Raw genomic sequence first — 21,356 nt, forward strand, 5'->3', positions numbered from 1 at the left:
GGTGGTATCAAAATTTGTAACTGAATCGGTTCCTGACCTTGAAGCCAATTTAATAATGAGGACAGGGTTTTGAGAAAAAGAAAAAGGGAGGTTTATTGCTTTGCTAACAAAGGAGAAACACAGGGGACTCTGCCCAAAGGTTGTGACTCTCTTGATCTGGAGGGACAAGGGGTTTTAAAGGAATTTCACTTTTTAATCTGGGAGATACTCATTTCTTAGATCCCCAGCAGGCATTGCCCTCTGCAGTGGGTGTACTCCAGGCAGCCAGCTAGGGGCTTCTCTCATCCTGCTTAACAAAGGGGGGTAAAGTTCATTATCGCAGTTCCTTAAAACACAGTCCAAAGTGGTGTCAGGCTTACTTGCTTTATTACCCATTTTCATGTCCAGTATCCTTAAGTTCTTACCACAGAAATCACACAACAAAAGGCACAAAAACAAACAAACAAAAACATATAGAACACAGAACAAAACACAAGAAAACAGAAACCCGGCGCCGAAACTGAAAAACAGAGGAGCAATGCAATGTCTTGCTAAAGCTCCGGGGTAGGAGTGCGTGCGTGCCCGTCGGCACCTCTCTACCCTTCCAGAGGAATTCCCTACAGAACAGAACAGAGGACAGAACGATTTCTCGTTACTGTCCGGACAGGAGTATATGTAAGCCTCGCCAGGCCACCTCTCTGTCATCAGAAGAGATCTCCCTTAACCGGATACCAGATGTTATAAAGGCGCCACTTACCTATGGAGGCCTCCTCCACCAGGTGCTTGCTGATAGTTTTAGTGCGGCAGTTCACTGCAGTGCTCCAGGGACCAAAGGCTCACTCCGAGGCCTTGGAACGTCTCAGGGTGCGCACCCCCTAGAGTGGCTCTCCAGCCCGGAGCCCTGGAGCGAAGGCCGGCTTTAGAATTTCCAGCAGTCTGCTCTTGTGATCTGGTCGGGCAGGGTCATCTCGCTGGGGAACTCCAAAATGTTAGACCAGGACACAAGAAAAGACCACTGACTCCAATTAAAATCAAATTAAAGCAAGCTTATTATTTCCACCGGCCGGGCTGCCTCTCCCTCCCAAAACAGCGGGAACAAGACAGCCACCCCAGCTTTCCTGCAGCCCAGCTTTATAGCCCAGAAAGTTACACAAGGGGGGGGTTACAGATAACAGAACTCTGGCAAGCATCACACTAATGGTAGTTTACATTTTCTGCTGGCCCCAACATCAGAATTTATGAGGACCATTAGAGCCTCAGAGAGGGTCATTGTCTGGCCAGGGAAGGCCAAGATCTGTGAGGTGTCACTAAGGTTTCAGAGAGGGCTGCTCTCTGGTCAGAGAGCCAGGCATGGGTGAGTTCAAGGCACGGGCAGGCATTCCAAGCAGGTTCAGAATTTGCAGTAATTTATATATAATTTATGCCGAAATTATCTTTTCATGGCTTTGTGGCAAGATGGCTCCCAATTTTAAGAAAAGATCAGGTTGGGTCTATCAGTTGTTCACTTTTAAATATTTAATTTTGGGGCTGGGGATGTGGCTCAAGCGGTAGTGCACTCGCCTGGCATGCGTGCGGCCTGGGTTTGATCCTCAGTATCACATACAAAGATGTTGGGTCCGCCAAGAACTAAAAAATAAAAATTTTAAAAATTCTCTCTCTCTCTTTAAAAAAAAAAAAATAAATAAAAATAAATAAATAAATATTCCATTTTACGTCTGTTTCACCTCAAAAAATGGTTTTAAGACCACTTAGTTTTCCCTTTGGTGGTGCTAGGGATTGAACCAGACCTTACATGTGCTAGGCAAGTGCTCTGCCACTGAGCTTCATCATAACCCACAGTAATTTTTGAAAGTATTCACTTAAAAGTATTCCTTTTAGGGCTGGGATTGTGGCTGAGCGGTAGAGCGCTCGTCTCACACGCGCGAGACCCTGGGTTTGATCCTCAGCACCACATAAAAAATAAATGAGTGAAATAAAGGTATTGTGTCCACCTACAACTATAAAATAAATATTTTAAATAAATAAATAAAATAAAGGTATTGTGTCCAACTACAACTAAAAAAAATTATTTAAAAAAGTATTCCTTTTAGGTTAGAACTAAATGGCAACTTAAGACATAATTGTATGCAGAAAAAGCCTTTGTTTTCTGCATACTTCATTGGGTGGGTGTTTTGAGGCTGTTTCATTCTCTAAATGCTTTGAAGTACAATCGAAAAACAAATTTAAGATAATTTTTTAAAATTTTCAGAGGCATGTAGAAATGTGGTCAAATTAATTGTTGAGCAGTGATGCTTTTCCAGAGTTGGGCAGAGCCATTTTTGTTTTGGCCTCTTAATGATTGAGAAAAAAAAAGTCAAGAATAATTTTATAATTTTGATTTCCTTTGCTTTAAGAAAAGATTTGCAAGCACTTTCATTAAAAATACACGAAAGAGGGACAGGGGTTGTGGCTCAGCAGTAGAGCGCTCGCCTAGCACAGGCGAGGCCCTGGGTTCGATCCTCAGCACCACATAACAATAAATAAATTAATTAAAGATTAAAAAAAATACACGAAAAAAGTCAGCTAAACATTAAAAAGATCAGTGGAGGAAATGTTCGAAGAATGGGCAGTTTTCACTAAATCTAGCTCTATTATAGGTTAGCAAAAAGATTAGAAAGAGGAAAAAGGTGATAGATAGGACTAAAGACTTTTAATGGTGGGTAAAAGGATACATATATGCTAGTATAGAAATTGATTTTCCCTGACATTTTATATATGTGTGTGTATGTGTGTAATTTATATATGTATTTATTTTACCTTTGTTTTATATATTTATTTATACACGGTGCTGAAGATTCAACCTAGTACTTTGTACATGCTAGGCAAGTGCTCTACCACTGAGCTACAATCCCAGTCCCCTGACATTGTATTTTAAGAGGCATTTATAGAGGAAATTATCACATGTAGGTAATTTGTGTGTGTGCTACTGGTGATTGAGCCTAGGGGTGTTCTACCACTGAGCTATATCTCCAGCCTTTTAAAATTATTTTGAGACAGGTCTTGCTAATTTGCCCAGGTTAGTTTTGAACTCGTGGTCCCCCTGCCTCATCTTCCTGAGTTGCTAGGATTATAGGCATGTGCCACTGTGCTCAACTGGCGATGTCTTGAAATGTGGTTTATAGAGGTTCAAAATTGTTCCTCATTTGGTCATTTTGTAAAGTTTAATGAGCTCCTTAAATTATCTATTTATGCTGGATGTAGTGATCCATACCTGTAATTCCAGCACCTCAAGAGGCTGAGGCAGGAGGATTGTAAATTCTAGGCTTGCCTCAAAAATTTAGTGAGATTCCTATTCAAAATAAAAATAAAAAGGACCAGGCATGTAGCTAAGTGGTGAAGTGTTCCTTGGTTCAGTCCATAGAGTGCGCTGGTGCGTGCACACACACACACACACACAAATTCAATGGTCAAAAATATGTTTCTATCATTCAGAATTCAAATGACAGGTGGGCGCAGTGGTGCACACTTGTAACTCCAGTGGCTGGGAGGTTGAGGCAGGAGGATCATGAGTTCAAAGCCAGCCTCAGCAAAAGCAAGGCGCTAAGCAAATCAATGAGACCCTATCTCTAAATAAAATACAAAGTAGGGCTGATGATGTGTCTCAGTGGTCAAATGCTCCTGAGTTCAGTCCCCAGTACCCCACCCCCCCAAAAAAAAAGAATTCAGATGGCTTAAGATACAGAGAAAATTCTGCCATGCTCGTCTTCCCCAGTTACCCCATTTCCTTCCTCATAGACAACCAGTGTCATCAGTGTCTGTGGTTCCTTTAATAGATGTTTGATTGTATAAGATTTATTTATATATAATTTTCTGGATGTTGAATAATTAAAACTTCCTGGTCTGTAATGAATTTTTTCTCCATATTTACATCTGTTTGCATGTGAGTCTTTGAGCAGTGGTCTGACCACAAGTATAGAAACACTTAACCAGGAATTCTCAATCCTGTTTTTTTTCCCCCTCCTGTCCTAGGGATTTAACCTAGGGATGTTCTGCCACCAAGCTGTATCTTTCTTTTGTTTTTCTTTTTTTCTTTGTTTTTGTTTTGTTTTGTTTTTGTGGTGCTGGGATTAGAACCCAGGACCTTGTGTATGCAAGGCAAGTACTCTACCAACTGAGCTGTATCCCCAGCCCACCAAGTTAAATCTTGAGCCTGTTTTATTTTATTTTGGTACCAGAGATTGAACCCAGAGCACTTAACCACTTAGCCACATCCCCAGCCCTTTTTATTTTTTATCTCGAGACAGGGTTTTGCTAAGTTGCTGAAGCTGGCCTCAAACTTGGCCATCCTCCTACCTCAGCCTCCAGAGTCTCTGGGATTATAGACATGTATCACCTTAATCTTAATCCTGTTTTTTTCTGTGACTTTTTGTGATAATGCCCTGTTCTACTCATCACTGTTTTGAAAGTCTTGGCCAGTTCAGTAAGGCAGGATTTAGAAATCAGGATAAATTAGGAAGGAAGAAGTAAAACTCTTATTTGCATTCAATATGATCATCTATGTAGAAAATCCTAAGGAATCTACCAAAAGCTACTAGAACTAATTAGTGAACTAAATGTGGCATAGGTTTAAGATTGATGTACAAACATTGTATATGTTTCTGAGCAAGTGTTGACTATTACCAGGCTAATTTACTTAATACCTTTATAAAGAGTTTTTCCAAATTAGTAAGAAAAAGATCAGTAGCCCAGTAAGAAATGAGCTAAAGATATAAAAAAAGGAAACACATTTTACTCTTAACTATGTGAAAGATACCATACTCCCCTCATAATAAGAAAAACTTGAATTGAAACTAAAACAGGAACACTGTATTTCACCTATCAGATTGGCAAATATCAAAATGTTAGAGAGGCTGTGGGAACAGTCAGTCTCATGGGCTACTGGGAGGCACATAGACTCGCACAAACCTCAGGAATGACAAAACATCAGTATTTATTTAATTACAAATGTGCCTGTCTTTGACATGGCAGTTCCTGTCTCAGGTTCAGTAAGCTACTCTTGTCACATGTCAGTAACCTCCACTTTGCCAGCTCCAGGGGTCTGTCCTTAGTTCTTGTCTTACTTGACCCTTCTGTGGCATTGAGCCCCGTAGGTCCTTTGGGCACTTCGCCTGTGCTCCGCTGGGTTGTTTACTCTCACTGATTGTTGTTCTCAGATCCTTTGTTGGCTCCTCTAAAACATGAAGAGCCTCTAAGGGCTCAGGTCCAGAGAGCCATGGACTGCTCTGGGTATCCTGTCCAGCTCCACATACAGCCAGATGTGAACCTCAGCTCTGCCCTCCTTGCTGAACCACAGACTCGGCCCTCCACTGCCCTTGGCACCTGGGCTTTACCTGGGTGAAATCCAGCTCCTGCCCTGCCCTGCCTGCCTGCCTGCCTGTCCTTGCAGGAACTCAAGTCCAGCTGAGCTTCCTTCTTTTTCCTCATCGCAGTCCCCGGTGGGAATTCTCTTGCCTCCACCATTTGGCAGTGGGGTCAGGAGTGTCACTGCTGCTCACCTCTGCTCTGCTACCTCCTTAGTGGAAGCCATCTTTGCTTCTCCTCTTGGAGAAATAATATGTGACCTGCCCCACTCCTGTCCCTCTCTCCTTCGCAGGACCTTTGCTCCCGGGGGTACTTTCCCTGACATGCCCTTTCCTGTGGAGCGCCAAGGCTTGCCTCCTCACTTCTATCAGTTCTCTCTGGGTATTGCCTCTTACGAGAGGCCTCCTCTGACCCATGCTGTTTAAAGAGAGCTCCGTTAATCTCTGCTTCCTCACTCAGTCTTAATTTCTCTTAGGAGCTATTGACAGATGACGCTATTTTTGTTTGTTTGTTGTCTGTCTTCTTTTCCCACTAGATGGTCTGTGAGCACAAGAGCAAGACCTTTGTTTTGCTCATTGCTGTATCCTAAGTACCTAGAACATTAACTGGCATTGAGTTGATGTTCAGTGAATATTCAGTTAATTACAGTTTTTACCAGTATATTCATATGTGGCAAATGGCTCATGTATAAGGCTATTAATTGTAACTTTGTTTTTAATAGTGGAAGATTGGGAATACCCAAGGTGTTCATTGAGAGGACTGGTTAAATAAACTATGGTACAACTATATATTGAAATTACTGATGATTACTGTATGATTTCTTTTATATGAAAAGTTCAGAATGGGCAAAAATAATCTGTGGTGGTACAAATCACAACAGAGATTACCTCGGGACTGAGAACACTGACAGAAAGAGGCACAAGGAACTTTCTTTCTTAATGTGGATCTGGGGATTGAACCCAGGGATGTTCTACCACTGAGCTACATTGCCATCCCTGTCAGCGCAGTAACTTGGGTGAATTTGGGGTGACGCAAAATACCACATAGACACAGAATACCTTTTATGTGAGCTTCAGGATGGTCCCTGTCTCCTTGCCTCAGGCTTCCCAAGATGGGGGGCAAGAGAAGGTCACAAGAGGCCTACGAGAGAGAATTAGGAAGTGTGCTTTTATTTTGGGGGGTGCTGTTTCTTAGAACATTCTATCCAAAAAAGGCAGAAGGGGTAGGATTACAAAGGAACAGGTGAGTGTAACTCAACCCCAGCGGGTGATGCCACACCTTGTTATCAAGCTGGGGCAACGCCCAAGTTACTGTGGAACACAATAATTGTTCAGGACCCTGGGGGGCTTAAAGGTGTGTTCTTCCAGGGCAGCTCCCCACACCTCATCCCCAAGCCTGTTTATTTCTTATTTTCAGCTAATTTGCCCAGGCAGGCTTCCAGCTTAGAATCCTCCTGCCTCAGCCTCCCAGGTCACCAGGATTATAGGCATGTGCCACAGTGACAGCACAAGGCACTTTCTGGGGGAGATGGAAATATGTATCTTTATAGAGGTGTGAGTTCAGGTGGGTACATTAGTCAGGCTCACAGAATCCTGTCCTGACAGTCTTTGCTTTTCAGAACAGGTGAATTTCATTTCAGTTATAACAAAATACAGTTCCTAAAAATGAAAACCAAATGGAAATAACTAATTTAACTATATCACAAGCTGGAGGCATAATCATACAGAACATAGCTCTTTCATGAGACCTTAAAACAGTATTTGGATTTGAATGTTAAATAAGAATTGGCAAGATGTTGATAAATGTTGAAGTGATGGTGACTACTAGGGAATTCATTATATTTTCTCTATGTATGTTTGGAATTTTTCTATAATAAAGTTTTACTATATTTTTAAAAAGAGCTGGGTGTGGTGGTGTGCACCTGGAGTTCCAGCTATTGGGGAAGCTGAGGCCAGAAGATCACTTGAGCCCAGGAGTTTAAGACCAGCCGGATAATGAGACCCTGTCAATAGATACTCTGACTGATTGACCTCAGTATGTGTTGATGTAACTGTCTCCATGATTTACGTGAAAAAGTAAAATAGAACAATGTATATAATGAGTTACTATACGGTTAACAAAAAGGAAAGAAAATAAATAAATGTTTATTTATACTTATATGCTGTACTGTCCCCAGAAGTCTTCACGAGAAGTGCTCTGGGGACAGATGTAAGAGAGAAGGCTTTCTTTTCACTTTGTCCTTTGGGGCCTTTTGAAAATGATCCCCAGCACTGCAAAATAAGTAGAGGAATTAGGAACCACAATTCTAGACACATGCACCTGTGTAAGTTTAGAATGATAGAAAGCCAGTGCTGAAAGGATTTTAGAGATTCTTTAGACACCTCATTTCAAACCTAAAGAAGCTGAAGTCTAGGGAGGTGAAATTTTTTTCTTTGTATTTGTGTGATGGATGTGTATTAAAGGCAGACTGGTTTCCCAAGTTTCTTGACTATCCTCTTCTAAAAAGCGGACACCATGTACTTTGACATCTTAAATTGGGTTGAAATGTGATCAATACATTGATGCTATTTTTGAATGCAATATCTGTCTTTGAGTTTATAATGAATGTCTCCTTTGTGAACCTGTATTTTGGAGGACATCAAGTACAAGACTTGGCAAAATCAGCCTATCAACGAGCAGGAGTTTTACAGTACTTTACTATAGCTCTAAGCCTGTGTGGGAAAATAATGCAGTTTATGGATGTCAGGAATGCCATTCCTTCATTTGTTTTAATGACCCCAAGAAACTGGAGCATTCTAAATATTCCATTCACTCCATTTGGCTTTCAGAAATTTCCTAGGAAATAATGCTTGGCATTCTTCTTGGGTCAGTTATAAAAGTCTTCAGTGCTTGTTCTAAAATACGGCAGCTGTACCCGAGGTTTTAAAGTGACACACCTCCTCCTCAGGGCCCCCAATTGTACTGTACAGAGGTAGTCATTGTCTAGTGTTATATCCCACACCCTGGGTTTGCATACTTAAGGATGGTATTTGTGTATAATAGTTTGTGTCTGTGACTACCTTTTCATATCATTCTTGCTGCTCCCAAGGTAGAAACTGACAGACTGACAGAGTATCTGTTCACTTGCACTGTATGGTGTTTCTCTATAAGTAGGCAGGAAATAAATTCATTCCTTCCTCCCTCCCTTCCTCCCTCCCAGGGATTGAACTCAGGGGCGGTTAACCACTGAGCCCCATCCCCAGCCCTTTTATATTTTATTTAGAGACAGGGTCTCTCTAAGTTGCTTAGGGCCTTGCTTCGTTGCTAAGGCTGGCTTTGAATTCGCGATTTTCCTTTCTCAGCTTCCAGAGCTGCTGGGATTACAGGCATGTGCCACCATGCCAGCTAGGAAATTTATTCTTTTATTAAATAAACAACCTAGTCATGTAGGCAAGAAAAATGATGTTTATAAGGCATTTTGTAAACTGTTTATATTTAGTGGTTCTTGCTTTTAGCAGTTTTTTGAGCGCCTGTATTTACTCATCTTTTAAACATTTTATGGATCATTGTGCACAAGCAGGTATGACATCAGTTCTTTAAAATATTCTGGAAAAGATAGTAGACCTCCATTTATTTGAGAATCCAAGCAGATACAAATAATTATTCATTTTGATGTTGGTCTTTTATTAAGAAGGGACACATACATGATGGAAAAGGGCTTGTCTGTAGAACTAGTCTACAGGGCATATCACAGATTTGATGGGGTTATGTAGTCCTTGTGCCACCTGGGTGCCAGCAGAGCTTTCTGGCCATAATGGCAGTGCTGGGGGACTGTTGAGGGCTAGGGCTTTGCATTGTTGGAAATGAGGTTGTGTTAGGTACATTACTGTGTGGCATTCTCCAGAAATTAGCGACACGTCATCATACATAGGCTAATCTCTTCAAGGGAAATATCTCCTGATTGTTAACCTGGGGTGTCTGGAATATACCTACCCCCTCAGCAGTGGAATCGGGGGCCTAGAGGGTGGGTGGGAAAATGGGGCAGGCTCCTGGAGCTGGGGCTTTGCCTATGCATGTATTGCCCCTTGGTCAACCTCACCCTGACTGGAAGATTCTGAAACTTGTTTCCCAAATCACTGTCGCTTTTCCTTTTCTTAGTTCCAGTTCCACACTTATATGATAGACCACTTGAAATACTCGGTGGTCGTCACACTGCGCATGCTCAGAGACCGGCCTCCCCATCCCTTCCTGTGCTTCCCTTCTTCATACTCCTCTCTATGGTCTCCTTGGAGGCAGTTTCCCCACTGAGCCAGTCCCTGAGCAGTACGTAGTACTCCTGTGCCCTGGCCCTCCTCCTTGTCCTATTGGTTCTTCCTGGGATGTATCTGAAAATCTGTCACTTCCTTCCAACTCCTATTTTCCTACTGCCCTTGTCATTCTGAACTTGAATTACCACGGAAACCTCCATCACCAGGCCTCTTCCATCTCAGTGCCAGAGTGACCTTTCTGAAACCCACATTGCCATTTCTAGGCTTCAAAAACTTCAGTGACTGGGCTGGGGTTGTGGCTCAGTGGTAGAGCACTTGACTAGCATGTGTGAGGCACCAAGTTCGATTCTCAGCACCCATATAAATAAGTGAATAAAATAAAGGTCCATCAACATCTAAAAAAAATATTAAAAACACACACACACATACAAAAAAAAAACTTCAGTGACTTCCCTGTTGCTTTCAATCCAAAGTGTTTATAATTGGACCCTGCCTTTTTTACCTCTTGGCCCTCATTTCTTTTTTTAATTCTGTCTCTCTCTCTCTCTCTATATATATATATATAGAGAGAGAGAGAGATAGATAGATAGATAGATAGATATAGATAGATATAGCTAGCTAGATAGATAGATATATAGATATAGATATATAGATAGATATAGATATATAGATAGATATAGATATAGATAAATATACAGTATCTTTATTTATAAAAATAAATAAATGTGGTGCTGAGTTTGAACTCAGAGCCTCACACTTGTGAGGCAAGCGCTTTACCACTGAGCTACAGCCCCAGCCCCTTGGCCCTCATTTCTCAAAACATTTCTTTGTTCTTTCTGTCACTGGTCCATTCTTTTCATTTGTTTAGCAAACATTTGTTGATTGCTTATATGGGTCAGACTCTTTGCCAGTATTATTAGTTGTGAGGCAGGCAACAGATTTTTTTTTTTTTTTTGGTAGTGCTGGGGATTGAACCTAGGGCCTTGTACATGCTAGGCTGACACTATACCACTGAGCCACATCCCCAGTCCCAGAACAGATCTTTAGACATTTCATTGCCTCTCGAAGTTAATCAGAGCAGGCGAGGTTAACATGCAACAAATTTGACCTAAATCATTGTTTTAGCACACTAAGAGTTTTATTGCTTGTTACAATGCCTGTCAGTCATGGGTTTTAAGAGGCTCTGCTCCACACACACACACACTCCTCTGTACAGGGGCCCAGGCTTGTAGCTGCACCTACTGGACCTCCCAGGGTCCTTGGGTCCTGGGGCAAAGGAGGAGAGAGACTGGATGGGCTTCTTGCGGCTACAGCCCAGTGGTGACGCCTGTCCCTTCTCACATTTCATTAGCCAATCTAGTCACATGGCCCCACCTAACAGCAAGAGAGGTGGAAATACTGTAGGCAAGAACATGGACTGTCTGGTGAGCATTCTGGTCTCTGCCAGTTAGTGACATGTAAGCAGTTGCTGACTTTAAATTCTTAAGGGCTGAGACTAGAACCACTTTGTTTTGTGTTATAAGCACATGGACACACAGTAGCCATTGAACGATTTTTGTTGTTGTTATTGTTGGCGTTGAATAACTGTTCTTGAGCTTGGATTCAGCTTAAGTCACTTCTGTTACTATCTCTCCACCACCTCCCCGCAAGCCTCAGTAGGTGTCTCTTCTCTTCCCATGATGCCGTGGTGGTACCCTGTTCATAACTCAACCAAAGCATTCCCAACTCTGTATAATTATGCTTTTTTTTTTTTTCTTAGTCCACTGGATACCTTTAGAGCAGGAAATATGCTTTTCATGTTCTTTAAAAAACTTGCTGGACATGGTGGCAGTCTGGACAACTTAACAAGACCCTGTCTCAAAATTTAAAGAGAAAAGGACTGGGGATGTTGCTCAGTAGGAGAGCACTTGCCTAGCATGTACAAGGCCAGTACCACCACCAAAAAAAAAGGAAAAGTAATTAAGAAATAAAACATTGCTGTATTTCTCTCTCCCTCCATTAGATTTATCATTCTTACTTTTTTTTTTAATTCTTTCATTGTACATGCGTGTCGTAGTTGATATGATGATCTCCTCTCTGTGTCCACATGGAAAACAAATTGTCCCTGCCTTGTTGATTCCTGCCTGCTGTATACAGTCACCATATCATGAGCCTAACGGTGTGTTTATCCATCTCTGTGCTGTCACCTTTCTCAATGACTAAAGCTTCATAAAGGTCTGGTTCTTGGTTGACCGTACTCCACTATGATCTGTCTTAAAATTTCAGTGGTTTTAATTTCTGTATCTCCAGTCCTGGCTTGTGATGGTGCCTATTGAATATATTTTGAACAAATGATAAATTCTAGGATTCCCCCCCTTAGCACGTTACTTTCAGAATCTTTTAGGAACTTTGTCATTTAATTTATTTTTTAGAGTATTTTGTGTGTCAAAATTAAACTTCATGATAAGAATTTAATGTTCAAGGCCCTGGGTTCAGTCCCCGGCATCTTCCCCCTCCCCCAACAAATAAATTACTGACCAGAACACCCTTTAGCATTTTACAAGGCAGGAAGGAGTAAGGCCCTGGCTAAGTAAAGAACTTTCTCTTTTGTTTTGGGGTTTAGGGCAGTAAGTTTTCAACAGGTTGTCAAGGAAACTTACTGAGGAGAGCTATTTACCAGTAAAAGTGTTTGCTTTGAAGTGTGACTAAAAGTAATGAGGCGTTATTACAGATAGTCTTACTTCATAGTCAAGCTTTGAATGTGCGAAGCAATAACACAAGCTAGATTTACCAATTACTCTTTCACAATGATTGAAATTTAAAAATTGATTGGTTATATTTTATGTCAGAGTTTTCCTTTTCTTTGCTTTACCTTTGAAATGTTCCCATAAAGATTTTTCATTTGGACTAAGCCTTGGCTGAATGGACCTAGTCAGCCTTTGAAGTCATGCTTAGGTTTAGAAAGGCTGGAAAACATTTTTCTAGGAGACAGGGGAAGAAGGACTTTATTGTCATTTATATAACAAATTAGTGAAGGATTAATTGATTTTACTGCGTTTTCCTCTTGGCTGTTTCTCATCGATTAGATTGCAGGCGTGCCGCTGGGATTGCAGGCATGTGCACCACCACACCCAGCTCACGTCTGAAAACTGGGTTTTGAAAAATTGAGATGAAATTCATGTAACATAACATTAGCCTTTTTTTTTTTAATATTTATTTTTTAGGTGTAGATGGACACAGCACAATGTCTTTATTTTTATGTGGTGCTGGGGATCGAACCCGGGTCTCGCCCATGCTAGGCGAGTGCTCTACCACTGAGCCACAATCCCAGTCCCAACATTAGCCGTTTTAAAGTAAATAATTCATTGATATTTACTGCTTCTGATCTACTTTCAGAACACTTTGGTCTCCCCAAAATAAAACCTGTGCCAGTTAAGCACTTGCAAACCATTTCTCCTCCCTCCCAGTCCCTGGCAACAACCAGTCTGTTTTTTTCTCTATGAATTTACTTGTTGTACATATTTCATATAAATGGAATCATATCACATATTCCATTTTGTGTCTGACTTCTTGCAGTGTAGTGTTTCCAAGTTTATTCATGTTGTGTGTCAGCAGTGCATTCTTTTTATGACCAAATAATATCCCATTGTGTGAATATGCTGCCTTTTTTTTTTTTTTTTAATACTGGGAATTGAGCCCAGGGACACCTAACCACTGAGCTACATCCCCACTCTTTTTATTTTTTATTTTGAGGCAGGGGGCAGGGTCTCACTGTTGCTTAGGACCTCACTAAATTGCTGAGGCTGGCCTCAGCCTCCTGAGTCTCTGGGATTGCAGGTATGCACCACCATACCCAGCTATATTTTGTTTGGATATCATCCTCTTTGATAGACATTTGGGTTATTCTGAATAGCACTGTTGTACACTTGTGTGCGGGTTTTTGTTTGAGTTCTTATTTTTAGTTCTTTTGTGTATATACCTAGAAATTACTAGGTCATGTGGTAATAGTTTTGTGTATGTTCAGTGCTGGGGATATAAAGCTAGGGCTTCCCACATGGCAGACAAGTGCTCTACAACTGAACCTTATCCCCAGTTCTGGTTATACAGTAATTTTATGTTAACTTTTTTTTTTTTTTTTGGTACTGGGGATTGAACCTAGGAGTGCCACTGAGCTGCACCCTCAGCCCATTTAATTTTTGAGACAACATCTCACTAAGTTGCCCAGGATGACATCAAATATGCGATCCTCCTGCCTCAGCCTTCCAAGTTGCTGGGATTATAGATATGTACCACTGCACCCAGTTTATGTGAATTTTTGAGGAAACACCGAACTGTTTTCAAAACGATTCACAATGGCTGAATCATTTTGCCTTCTACCGGCAATGTACAGTTTCTTCATATCCTTGCCAGCACTTGTTATGTCCCTTTTGTTTGTATTAAGGCTATCCTTATGGGTATGAAGTATTGTGATTTTACATTTCCCTAATGACTAAGTGATGCTGAGCATCATTTCATGTGTCTATTAGCCATTTGTATGTCTTCTTGGAAATGTTGTCTTTTGTTGAATTGTAAGAGTTCTTTTTATATTTTAGATACTGTGCCTTTATTAGATACATGATTTGCAGTTATTTTCTTCTATTCTTTTGTCTTTTCACATTCTTTTTTTAAGGGGGTTATAGTATCTTTATTTTATATTTATGTGGTGTTGAGGATCGAACCCACTGACTCATGCATTCTAGGCAAGTGCTCTACCACTGAGCCACAGCCCAGCCCCATGTCTTTTCACGTTCTTGACAGTGTTCTTGGATGCCTAGAAGTTTTAAATTTTGATAGAGTCCAATTTGTCATTTTTTATTTTGTTATTCATGCTTTTGGTGTTATATCCAAGAATTTGCCAAATCCAAAATCATGAAGATTTACCTTTATGTTTTCTTTTTTTTTTAGTTTCAGTTCTTAAATTTAACTTGGTTCATCTTGAGTTAATTTTGTATATGATCTGAATAGGGGACTCTTTTTTAATGGCAAAATTTCATGGAGCCTCTGCGTTATATTGTGAATATTCTTTAATTGAACATACATACGTACCAACAACAACAAAAAAACTACTGTGGATTTCATAGAAAGTTAAATTATTCTGCATTGTATTAATCAAAGCAGAACTTACATAGTTTTTTCAAAATACTACATGTAAGACATTATTTCTTTCAGTCTGTAACGGATGTGGGTTCATGCCCTTTCCCTAACTTCATGGTCTCCACTCAGTCTGCACATCGCAGGTGTTGTAGGTGAGAACTGGGAGAATCTGCCATGGCAGGGAAACAGGAATTAAGGATGAGGATAGAATTTCTAAAGGCCCATAATTGGAGAGACCTCAAGGGGGAGAGAGGCAGGTGACTGGAAGGTCAGTGACCAGAAGGCATTGGGGTAAATGGGCCAGAGAGGGCAACAGAATGACTGCAGAGCAGAAGTGAAGAGCTCACAGGGAAAATGGCTTAGAACAGGGAGGCCCAGTCATCATCATCAGAGAGGAGATTCAGGAATAGTTAAGCATTCCTTTAGTTTTAGAAATAATGCCAGTCCAACTCTACCTCCCAATTAGAGTCCAGCTGACTTTACTTAGCATTTGTCCCAAAGATGGGAAGGGAAAGGAAGTAGAGACATTTAAATTTTATTTCAGCTGTGATCAGAATACTGGTTTAAGTTTCAATTACTAAAGCTGTATTCTTTTTTCTTTAATTAGTGAAACTATATTTTATGACAGTGTTTTTTATGTGGTTTGTTTAGTTTTCTTTCCATTAATAACATTTCCTAGTTTAAAAAGTCCAGATTTATTTCCCCTGAGAGAATGATAAAAATAATATTCTGCTTCTCCCATAGAGGAAGGTTCTCATTACACCCTTAGGGCTTAGAGAATTTAGGATGGTGAGTTACATTGGCCTGTGGCCACCTGATAGAACAAGAATTTGGACACACAGGAGAGAGAACTGTGGACGGAAAGCATTGGACCATGGTGGCAACCACAGCCAAGGGTGCCTTCTGGCAGCTCTCTTGGTGCTTACAAGCCCTTTAGTAGCATTTTTTAAAGTTGTCTTTTGGTAACTTTGTCAGGTATATGTTCAACGGGCTTTAGAGAAAGGGACAGGGAGGAGATGAGACTGAGGACTGAGTCTGAGGAGAGGTCAAGCAGGTACCCTTCTGTTTTTACTAGGCAGAGTGTCCTTTTGAAATGAAACAGAAACCTATCTTATAAAAAAGCAATTTGGAGAGGCGTAAATAAGGAATGGGTCTTAATTATAACTTCAGCGTTTGTGGGGTTTAAACTACATTTGTCCAAATGTCTTTTTAAATTTTTAACCCTTTCCGTGTGACCTCTGTGACTTCAGGTGCTGCTGGTGAGCAGTAGTCGCCATCCAGACCGATGGATTGTCCCTGGAGGTGGCATGGAGCCTGAGGAGGAGCCAAGTGTAGCAGCAGTCCGTGAAGTTTGCGAGGAGGTATGTACTGAAGCAAAGGGCGCAGCTGTACCTCGTGACCATGAGCCTGTCCTATCTGTGTGATTCTTTAATTTATCACCACCCACTGAATAAGCATACTTAAGATCACAGAGATACCATCTAATGGTTACCATGTGTCTTCTTGATTAAAGGAATGATTGGGTGTGACATGGTAATGTTTATCAGACACTCATAGTAGTGGTAACTATATCCAGTGATACCTGACAGTCCTTTGTGACTTTCCATGGATCTCCTCCAACACTGCCTGTTACCTGTGGCAGAGGATCAAGTATCAGCCCTAAGAAACAAAACAGTCTTCATTAGTATAATGGCTCATTCTCATTAACCTTGGGATGAGGAGGAAGAAGAGACCCTTTTCTCCCATGCTTCCTGGATCCTAGCCATGAAATAAATGGTGGCTAAAGCAACAGTTCTGTTAGCCGGAGCTGGTAATGGTGCAGCCTGAAAAAATGACAGCATCTTCTTTTTTATTTAGTCATATGGTATTCAACATACATGTAGTAAGTTCCTAGGCCATAATATAAGAGTCTTCCAAATAAACAGAAAAAGTCAAGTCATGGGCCCTTAGTTCCCATATTTCACAATTTTGCAGTCTGGAGGAAACTGAGAAACAGACTGAAATTTAGAATCAAGAGGAAGGAACTGATGTTTCTCCATAGCCTGTTGTGGCAACACCATGCTCTGCTCTGCATATGGTATCTCATTTAGGACTCATAATTAATTGTATAAGGTTTATTGTCCTCATGTTCTTACCCTGGCACACATAGGCAGTATGTCTTAAAATCCCTTTCCTTGTTCTAGAGGGCATTTAAGACTAACATATAAAGTAACATTAGGGCTAGTCTACATTCTACATTTGTTTTGGGTCTAGCTCTTGTTGAGGTCCCCTTAGACTAATTGTATCCTAAGAACATCCTAGGTTTCTCATTGCAAACTCCTACAGGCTTACATTGGCTTATGTCTAACTCATTTTATCTTGTATTTGGTATCTGTAACTGGATTGTAATCTCCAAAGGCAAAAATCATATTTCCCATATAAAATTCCCCTCTTCCTGAGCCTAATACACATACTAAATAAATAGACAATAATATTAATACATAGATCTGTGCTAGATGGAACAGTGGCTGGAATAATGCAGATTCTGAAGAAATACCCAAAATGGAAATGATCAGATACAGGAAATGATAAACATCAACAGAGTAGACATGAGAAGGTGTTCTCACAGTGGCTACTGAGGAGACTAACCTGGTGGAACCAAATGGAATCCAGAGGGTATATGATGAAAGGAAGTCAGCCATGGAAATCTTGGTTTCTCATTCTGTTAGTTAAAAGCTTCGTGACCTGTGGAAAAAAAATAGTTTTAAACTCTCTGAACTTGGCCCCTCACTTGAATATCTTCCTGTTTACTCCACCATGGGAGGAGGGGAGATAGAGTGAGTTTCAAATGAGAACATGAGTATGAATGTCCTTTGTAAATAATATGTGACTCTTATCTGTTAGGATTTATGCAGGGGAAAAGAATATGTCCTTATTATTCAATAACAGGTTTATCATATCACATCACAAGTCCCAGGTTGGCTGACTCAGTGGTACCAAGAGCCCCGGGCTTTCCCACCTTTTTGTTCCACCATCCCTGGTACATTGGCTTTTGTTCCTGGCTCCTCTCCTTGTGGTCACCATGTGGCTTCTCCTGCTCTACCTTCACACACTCTTCAAATACAGGATAAATAGTTTTGCCTTAGGGGTCTCTTTTTATTTGGAAGAAAGAAACCTTCCCTGGGAATACCCCTGTAGACTCTTCATGTTTGGTGGTCCAGAGTTGCTTCATAAGCCCATGCTTAAATTAGGCCCCAGCAAAGGGAATGACAGTTCCTTGTACAAACGCCTAGCCACATGAGGCACTGGGTTCAAACCTCAGCACCACATAAAAATGAAATATATTATGTCCACCTACAACTAAAAAATAAATATTAGAAAAAAACTGGTAGCCTTTACTGACTAGGATTTCAGAAGCCTTTTAAGACTTGAATATAAAACAATTTAAAAGCATAACCAATAGAAGATAAAATCTTTATCTTGTTAAAAATACTTATATTGCAATGTGACACTATATCCTCATTCTATAGTGTAAAAGAATGGACAGATAATATATACTTTTAGAGTAGAAAAATTCATTATGCAGGTCAGACAGTCTCTGTTGCAACTACTTAACTCTGCCATTGTAAGGCAAAAGTAGCCAGAGATAACACATAATACATAACAAAATGGACCTGCATTCCAGTAAAGCTTTATTTATAAAACCAGTGATGAAAGATTTTTTAAAAAGTTGTTTGTTTAAATAAAAACAGAAACGGTGCGAGCCCTTGATACTCAGTGTGGCTGCTCCACCAGCACTGTCAGTGTCACCATTTCTTGTTAGAAACAGAAAACCTCAGGCTTTACTCCAGACCTAGTCTCCAAATCTGATTTTACTTGTGTGTGTGTGTGTATGTGTGTGTGTTTTGCTGGGGATTGAACCGACAGCCTTGTGCATGTGAGGCAAGCACTCTACCAACTGAGCTATATCCCCAGCCCCCAGAATCTGATTTTAAATAAGATCCTCAGATGATTTGAGAACCCACTGTATTAGAATATTGAATTTGTACAAAGAAGTGTTCTGAGAATTCCTCTCCATGGGGTGTGGAGAGAACTTGCTCTTTGAGGGCTGGATTCTGATTGGCTGTCTGCATATCCATTGTAGTTCCTTTGGGACATGGTGAGACTAGAACACTCAAAAGTGCTTTTCCCACACTCTCCCTAACAGTCGCAACTAAGTCTCCCTGGTGAACTGAGGTTTGCCCTATATAAAGCACTTGCACAAGACTGCTTAAGGTAATCACAAGGAGAGAAGCAGGTCAGGTTCTGAGGGTAGCCGGCCCATCCTTTTGGTGACACACATTTTGACAGAGCAGATGTGGTCTGGATTGGCAGCTATAGTGTCAGCTTCCTGATTTGGCTGGTGCCTTTTGTTTGGCAGCTTCCTGGTCCATCCTTGAGGGAGCAGCTCCCTTGGCAGCCCAGTCTGCAGTGTGTTTTGGGGTATTGTTCCTGGCATCTTGCCCAACAGTCTGTTTCTTCAGCTCTCCCAATGGTTCTGTAAGCTGTTTTTATTTATTGTTTGACAAATTCTTCTCTTGAACTAATCAGATTAGTTTCTGTTGACTACAGTTAAGAATCTTTTTTTTTTTTTTAGAGAGAGGAGAGAGAGAGAGAGAGAGAGAAAGAGAGAATTTTTAATATTTATTGGTGGGCATAACATCTTTGTATGTGGTGCTGAGGATCGAACCCGGGCTGCACACATGCCAGGCCAGCGCGCTACCACTTGAGCCACATCCCCAGCCCCTACAGTTAAGAATCTTGACAATTTATTAATTGGGTCTACGGTTTTTTTGGTGGTAAGTTTTTTGAATTCATGATATTTTCTGGATATAATCCTCTTTGAGAAGAGTGACTAGCAAAGATTTTTCTCTCATTCTGTAAGTTGTCTTTTTGTATTCTTTTTTAAATTTTTTTTATTTTTTTAGTTGTAGTTGGACAGAAAGGTATTGTACTTTTTTTTTTAATTCATTTTTATGTGGTGCTGAGGATCGAACCCAGGGCCTCATACATGCTAGGCTAGCGCTCTACGCTGAGCCACAACCCCAGCCCCTCTTTTTATATTCTTAATTGCTTCCTTTGCTATGCAGAAGATTTTTAATTTGATGCCATCCCATTTACTAACTCCTGGCATTTTTTTCTGAGCTTTAGGGGTCTTGTTGAGAAAGTTGTTGGAATGTTGACGCTACATTGTCTTCTAGAAGTTGCATAGTTTCTGGTCTAACTCATAGATCTTTGATCCATTTTGAGTTGATTTTTGAGCAGGGTGAGAGAGAAGGTTCTAGCCTCATTCTTGTACATATGGATAACCAGTTTCCCTAGCACCATTTATTAAAAAGACTGACTTTTCTCCAATGTATGTTTTTGGCACCTTTGTCAAGGATCAGATGACTGGGTTTGTCTGTGTGTCTTCTATTCTGTACCACTGCTCTATGTGTCTGCTTTTATATTAGTACCATGACTTTTTATTTTATTTATTTGTTTGTTTATTTGAATGTGAGTGTGTGTGCTGGGGATTGAACCCAGGATTTTGTACTTGCAAGGCAAGCACTCTACCAACTGAGCTGTATCCCCAGCCTCTATGAAGTTCTTGTTCCTATAGTTCTGTAGTATAATTTGAATTCTCAACAATTCTATTTTTGTAACACTTGCTTGGATTTGACATCTGTCTCAGGAAAGCTGGCCTTAGTTGTTACTATTGCTGTTTGTTTTTTGTTTGGTTTGGTGTTATATTTGAATTGCCTTGCGTTACAGGAGTACAGCTAAGATGTAGAATAGAAAATAACAGTTACTATGTCATTGGTTGCAATAGGAAATGCAGGGGCTGGGATGTAGCTCAGTGGCAAAGCGTCTGCCTTGCATTCGCAAAGCCCTGGGTTTGACCCCCAGTTCCAAAAAAGACAAAAAAAAAAGAACCCCACCAAAAAAAAATAAGATTAAAAAAAAAAAAAAGAGGAAATGCAGTGAGTGAGTATGGAAGGATATAGGGTACTGTGCTTACCATTTGTTCCTTGGAAATTTGATTCCGTTCCTCTGTAGGTAAACGGAAGGATAGCGAGAAGTAGAAATGAAGTGTTCGTGAAACAAGGAAATGAAATATGCACCACAGATCATTAAATTATGTTCCTCATATACTTAATGTCTTACCTGCTATTCATTATCCTATCTTGAAGTGAATCCTGATCTTTTTTTTTTAAAAGAGAGAGAGAGAGAATTTTAATATTTATTTTTTAGTTTTCGGCGGACACAACATCTTTGTTTGTATGTGGTGCTGAGGATCGAACCCGGGCAGCACGCATGTCAGGCAAGCGCGCTACGGCTTGAGCCACATCCCCAGCCCTGAATCCTGATCTTGAGATTAAGCCCCTCTGCCATTCTCAGCCCTTACGAATCCTGCCTAACCTTACACATTTTTTTCTCCTGAAAACAAAGGAGAGTTCATTTCATCATACCCCATACTTTATTTCAGAATCATTGAAAGGATAAAGAAATGTTAACTGCTCTTATCTTCAAATAAAGTTCTAAATAAATAAAATGTTGTACACACAATAAAAATTACAATTCTTTGGCTTACAACAAAATAGAATAGAGTGGGAGGCTGAATCAGGACAATCACGAGTTCAAAGCCAGCCTCATCAATGGCAAGGCCTTTAGCAACTC

At 40.6% G+C, this 21,356-nt stretch overlaps 1 protein-coding gene across 1 annotated transcript in view; it reads left to right on the forward strand.

Moving 5' to 3' along the window:
• Positions 1–21,356, forward strand: part of Nudt3 (nudix hydrolase 3) — a 109,483-nt gene that overhangs the window by 40,528 nt on the left and 47,599 nt on the right. The window contains exon 2 of the mRNA XM_046464390.2: positions 15,929–16,039. Coding sequence (XP_046320346.1) covers positions 15,929–16,039 — 111 coding nt within the window. The remainder of the gene's footprint in view (positions 1–15,928; positions 16,040–21,356) is intronic.

The sequence above is a fragment of the Marmota monax genome, unplaced genomic scaffold, assembly GCF_021218885.2.
Source record: "Marmota monax isolate L192 unplaced genomic scaffold, Marmota_monax_Labrador192_F-V1.1 WCK01_AAM20220418_F8-fsc00211, whole genome shotgun sequence".
Taxonomy (NCBI): domain Eukaryota; kingdom Metazoa; phylum Chordata; class Mammalia; order Rodentia; family Sciuridae; genus Marmota; species Marmota monax.